Source organism: Notamacropus eugenii, chromosome 4, assembly GCF_028372415.1.
Source record: "Notamacropus eugenii isolate mMacEug1 chromosome 4, mMacEug1.pri_v2, whole genome shotgun sequence".
Lineage (NCBI taxonomy): Eukaryota > Metazoa > Chordata > Mammalia > Diprotodontia > Macropodidae > Notamacropus > Notamacropus eugenii.
The window spans coordinates 129393951-129400436 of record NC_092875.1 but is presented as its reverse complement, the minus strand read 5'-3'; the positions used below and the strand labels follow the sequence as shown (position 1 = coordinate 129400436).

At 43.9% G+C, this 6486-nt stretch overlaps 1 protein-coding gene across 1 annotated transcript; it reads left to right on the top strand.

Annotated features, from left to right (window-relative positions):
• The first annotated feature begins 452 nt into the window (after positions 1-452).
• Positions 453-1472, top strand: LOC140500582 (ragulator complex protein LAMTOR1). Its single transcript, XM_072603243.1, has one exon. The coding sequence runs from the start codon at positions 588-590 to the stop codon at positions 1071-1073; it is 486 nt and encodes a 161-aa protein (XP_072459344.1). The 5' UTR covers positions 453-587; the 3' UTR covers positions 1074-1472.
• The last annotated feature ends 5014 nt before the right edge of the window (positions 1473-6486 follow it).

Here is a 6486-nt window from a genome sequence, read left to right as displayed (position 1 = left end):
ACTCCATGAATTTTTCCTGTATCTTGAAAGTCCTCTCCCTTCCTCACCATCTATCCAGATTCTACTGATCCTCTAAGTTACCACTAAAGTACCCCTTCCCTTATCAAATCCTTTTCTCTTCTAATGTGGTTCAGTGAAAGGAATGCTAGATTTAGAGACCCTGGGTTTCAATCCCAGCTCTACCACTTACTAGGTCTGGGAGCTTAAGCAGCCATTTCTCCTTTCTAGGTCTCAGTTTTCTCATTTGTAAAAAGATTGGACTAGAAGACTCTGAAATTCCTTCCACATCTAAATCTATGATCCTAGGTTGTGAAATTGTCCACGATCTCTTAGAGCTCTAACTCTATGATCGTTACCATGCTATCTGAGAGTGATCTATTTCTCACCAGTTCCTCTTTGAGCAAAAGAGCAAGCATCCTATCTTTGTAACAAATTAGAATGACCCTGGCCTGCTGGTTCTGCCTGCTGCGGTGGCGGCGGCGCGGCCGGTGGGAGCCTGCGGGCCGCGGGCGCGGGTCATGTGACGAGAAAGAACCCCTGTAGGATGCCGATCCTCCAGACCTGAGCTCCCGGAGCCGGCCCCGGCCATGGGGTGCTGCTATAGCAGTGACAACGAGGACTCGGACCAGGATCGAGAAGAGCGGAAGCTACTTCTGGACCCCAGCAGTCCCCCAACCAAGACCCTAAATGGAGCAGAACCCAACTACCACAGCCTGCCTGCAGCCCGTACAGATGAGCAGGCCTTGCTGTCTTCTATCCTTGCCAAGACAGCCAGCAACATCATTGATGTATCGGCAGCAGATTCCCAGGGCATGGAGCAGCATGAATACATGGACCGAGCGAGACAATACAGTACCCGCCTTGCTGTCCTGAGCAGTAGCTTGACTCACTGGAAGAAGCTGCCACCACTGCCATCACTCACCAGCCAGCCCCACCAAGTGCTTGCCAGTGACCCTGTCCCCTTTGCAGATTTGCAGCAGGTCTCCAGAATAGCTGCTTATGCCTACAGTGCACTTTCTCAGATCCGGGTCGACGCAAAAGAGGAGTTAGTCGTGCAGTTTGGTGTCCCATGAGGACAATTTCTGGAGATCTCTCCCTTGTTCCCGCCTTCCTTTCCCCTTATTTCTTCGTGCTTGTACAGAAACCTAACTTACTACTAATCACAGAGGAGAATCTACAACAGCAGTCCAGAGGTGTTTGGGGGCTTCATGTTGATCCACGATGAGTTCCCAAGAAGCCTTTGTGGCCCTGGCTGAATACTTTGTGGGGAGGATCTATGATGGTTTTGCCACTTGGGGGGTGGGGGGGAGGCAGAGCTAGAGGAGTGGGAAGATAGGGATTTGGATGTGAATTATTTCATGATTGGAGTGGTGGGTAGGAAGAGATTTGGCTTCCTTGAGATCACCCTTCTGTGTTGGGGCTTGAACTGATATTAAGGGTCTAAGAACTAAATTTGTTGTTTCTATTTCTCACACCCAGTTTTTACATATTTGATCCTTTAATTTTATTTGTTTTTGTTTGCCACCCTCCATAAAGGACATCTATCCAAAAAAAAAAAAAATTAGAATGACCCTGAAGTTTAATTTAAAAAAAAAAAAAGCCTTACATGAACTTTCCCAGTGTTGCTTGTGTGGAAAGAAAAATCTCCTCATATGAATGTTTCTGTGACCTGATAGATTAGTAATTGGCATTTGTGTAGTAGACGATACTGTCCTCTACTGGTGTCCCACATATCTCAAGAAGCAGTGTTCTCCAGACATCCTGAGCTCCTTCCTTAGCTCCTCAGCCAGCTTAAACATTAGCAAGAGAAGTCTCATCATACCTCCCCTAATTCCTGCCATAATGCTAATAAAAGTGCAGGTCCTCAATCCATTTTTCATATAGCTGCCAAATTCATATTGCTAAAACACAAATCTGACCATATTATTCTCCTACTCAAAAATTGTCAATGATTCCCCATTCCCCCTAGGAAAGAATGCAAAGACCTTAGCTAGGGATGAGGAAAAGGGGAAAGGGAAGGAAGTAAGTTTTCACATAGTGCCTACTATGTACTAGACAGGACCACCATTACACGTATTATTTCATCTTCACAACAATAGTAAGATGCTATTGTTACCCTCACTTTACAGTTGAGAAAACTGAGCAAATAGAGGCTAAGTGACTTGCCCAGCGTCACGTAGCTAGTATTTAAATTTGATGCCAGATTTAAACTCAGGGCTTCCTGATTCTGGAGCAGCTAGGTGAAGCAATGCTGGGCCTGCAGTCAGGAAGACTCCTCTTCCTGAGTTCAAATCTGGCCTCAGACACTTACTAGCTGGACAAGTCACTTAATCCTGTCTGCCTCAGTTTACTCATCTCTAAAATGAGTTGGACAGGGAAATGGCAAAACCCTCCACTCTCCTTGCCAAGAAAACCCCAAATGGGATTGCGAAGAGTTGGACACAAATGAAAATGACTGAACAGCATTCTATTCACTATGCCACCAGCTGCTTCCTAAATGCCTAGCTGGCATTTAAAACCCTCTAAAATCCCCATCTAATTTCCCAGGCCTATTTCATGCTATTCTCCTTCATTAATTCTGACAGTCATACCAGCTTACTCCCTGCTCCTTTCACGCATCTCTGAACCTTTGCACAGGTGGGATGCATTCCCCACACCTGGAATGTATTCCATCTTTCCCATCATTCAATGCCCACCTGAGGCTCCACTTCCTACAAGAAGCCTTTCCTGATCCTCCTGATTTCCCTCTTGAAATTACTTTGGATTCTTTTGTATATATTCTGTTACCTATGCTCCTTTTCTATCTTTCTCAGTGGAGTATAAGCTCCATGAGGACAGTGACTATTTTGTTTTTGTTTTTGTATCCCTAGCACCAAGCACAGTGACATATAGACCAAGTTCAGGTGCTTATAAATGTTTTTTCAATTGTATTTGTTGAATTCTCAATGTGGAGTCACTGAATATTAGCTAAACAGAAGTAATAGAAAAGATACCAATATATGAGAAGGATGGCAGTACCACAGTCCCAGCACTTTGATTTGGTACCACTCTCTCCCTAATGCAAAAAAGTTCCCAGAGTAATTCAGAGGTTTCTAGCCAGACAGGAATTAAAAATTGACCTTTCTAGCTCTCGTCAGAGCTGCCTGTAAGGCTGGATTTTTTTATAGGTATGTCACATTTCTCTTGGCTTGAACTGCCACCCCACCCCACCATCCTCTCGAAATCTGGGAAAATCTTTCCATTAAATATATTCCAATTGGCCGACACCAGCTCCCCAAAGCAAGTACACTGACCATAACACATTCAAATTTTATCTGTTATATTTTGAATATATTTAAATTATATCAAGAGAAAAAAATCATATACTTGGAAAAAAAATTACAGTGACTTAAAGTTCCCAAAAGTCCTAAGGTGGACATTTCCCAGTGTCATTTAATGGGAAGAATCTTCTCACTTGCATGTCTTTGTGACTCACTGGTGACTGCCACTGTTATAGTAGACCATACTGTCCTCTACTGGTGCCCCTGCATATCTCCTGGAGCAGTATTCTCTGGACATCTGGAGCCCCTTCCTTAGTACCCTCTAGGCACCATAAATATTAGTAAGGGAAGCCTAAATCAATCCTCCCTTAATCTCAGCAGTGAGTGCGGGTTCTTCCACACAAAACCCACTGTTCCAGCAAGGAGATTCCACAACAGGGTTTTTATCACTTATGTGCATAGCTCAGCTGCCTTTATAGGGAGGGAGATATCTCCCAGGAGGCAGTCATCTTTCTGATTCCTCACAGAATGACCCAGCTCTTTGAATTTGCAATTGAATATGGTGCTGAGCTAGAAGACACCATATATTATTGACCAGAGGCTGGGACGAAAATCTCATTCTAACACGTGCTTCCTTCCCCTTGCTCAGCATTAGGGCTAGGTGTCCTTCTCCCAAGATGCTACACCTGGTCCAGGAGCTGGCAAAATACCCCGATTTTCCCTCAAATTATTATCTTTAAGGACTTAGATGGGATTAGTCCAAACACCTATGGTACTTAGTCATTAATACAAGTCACTTCTCTCTATCTCTGATAACACTGCTGTTTTCAGATACTGTTGAAATATGTAAAGTCTTAATGAACCTATCCATTCTTCTGCCTCCATAGCGGAGAAGTTGAGTTAGGCATCTTCCTTGTCTGAATTAGGCAGAGTTACATCTGATTAGTAGAACCACCACAGTGGCATTACTTCCTTTCTCTCTCTTGAACCTTCACAGTGAACACCTCACTTCATGGGTACCTTTTAATCATAGAGCAAGAATTTGTATGAGGAGCATACTTCTTCCTGCCAGCACAGTCAATAACTGGATCAGTCCCCTTCCTACAGCCACCTACAGCCACCAGAGTTGCCATGCCTCCTGAGGTCTATCTTCCTTTGAAAGTTTATCATCCTTCTTCTCCTCCATATTTCAAAATGACCTGAGAATTTGTGCCATATTGGATGCCCAGGACCAGCATGATTCTAAACCTGGGGTCAGCAGGATCAGGGGCAGCAGGGAAGGGGGTCAGTCAGTCAATAAGTATTTGTTAAGGTAGCTTTGGAGGAGAGAGTGAGGTCCGTGACTTTGCACAGCTCTGCCTCCCTTAAATGCAGTTCATTTGCAAGTCATAATATCACCTTCCTGATGTCATGGTCCTCTTCCAGAGTGAAGAACAAATCACAAATATTTTTTAAGTACCTACCATGTTCCAGGCACTATACTAAGCAGTGGGCATACAAATATGAAAAAGGTAGTCTCTGCCCTCAAAAAGCTTCCTATCCAATGAGGGGCAAGCTGGAGGAGTCCAAAGGAGTGTAGCTGCTTGGGAAATATAGAGTTGGCTGGCCTGAGTGCTCTCCTTAAATGCTATCCTTCCAGTCAGATAAACTCACATACCGGTCATCATTTCCCTCTTTCCCCATAATAAATAAGCTTAGCCATCCTCCTTTGACATCCCTTTCCACTGTACCCTCTGGCCCAACAGATTCTCATCTTCTTAAATCCCTTCCTTTCATGCTCCCTCCAATTCTTCCTAGTGCTCCCATAAACAGTTGATTTCTCCTGAAGAAACCACATCTCTTAGCAGCCTAATCAAAGATAGCTCTACCTTTTCTCACATCCTTAACCCCTAGGTCCAGAAATAGAAGTTGGCCTTCTCTTTTAGACCCTTGCTCTGCTATCATCACTGTCTTCCCTTAAAGTTCATTCCGTCCTACTCAAACTCTCAGTATCATCATATGTGGAAGTTCAGGACACCCCTTCTTCCCAATAAGGCCTGTCCCTGGCTCATAGTCTTCTTCCCTACTCCAATCCCAGATCCTCAACATCCTGACTCCCCATGATCTCTGCCTTCATTTTATCTCAATCATCCATAGGAGTGGTCATAACTTAGACTTACACCCCCATCCCACCCTATCCCCAGCACACCTGGATTTAAGCCAGATGCCAGAATTCCTTGCTTTCTTGGTCATAAAATTTTAAAGGTGGAAGGGACTTTAGCATTCTAGTCCAACTTCCTCACTTTACATTTAAGCAAATGGAGGTTTATGAACATTACATAACATACTCAAAACCAAATATCTGGATAATGGCAGGGCTTAGATGAGAGAGAAGTCAAGATTTGATGCCCTCTTTCATTATTTTTGTTCTCAGCATCCTTTTGGAAATCCCATCCTCATTCTGAGGTGTGTAAAATCTAAAGAATGAAAGGGACTAAGTCCCACAGACTGAAGAAGAAGAAGGGTGGTGTTGTGACAAGGTGATCAAGAATGTATTTTATGTTCTAATTGGCCCATGTCATCTTCTGGGGCTTTAGGTAGCATTCATTCAAACAAGCATTCAGTGAGAAGGAAACTTTTACAAGATATTCAGAGGCAAGGGAAAGAGGAAGGAGGGGTAGCTAGGGAGTATGCTTTATCAAGGTTTCTCATCAGCAAAATGTTCTGCAGCTCAGAACAACAATGAATTCCTTCCATCTTAAAGAAATTTTACCATTTGAATGTTACGGTGTTCCACGTAGCCAGGCCATTTGGCATAACCTTGAAAACATAATGTAGGAAAGACTGTTGTGCTGGCAAGGTGGGTGGGGAGCTTGGCGATGACAGGGGCACAGACTGGATGACCTAATTTGAAGAAGGCTTTAGTGGACAGGAATAACGATTGGTTCTCTGAAAGCTGGGGCTGGAATTTTCGCCTTGGAGACTAAAGGTTATTTTATCAGGAAATAAATCAGAGCCCTCTTTCATTACCATTTTTTTCCAGGCACATCTTGGTGATGAGTAGGGTGTGTGTTCAGACCACAGGAATCCCAAGAACCACCCAGCCCCTTCATCAGCTCCCAGGGAGGGACATGAGGCACATGGTGCATCGTCGCAGCCACAGACAGACAGCAGCACCCCTACGTTTTTTTATTTTGTGTCATTTTTGAGTGTGTGTGGTTTTCTTTTACATTTTGTGTTTGTTTGT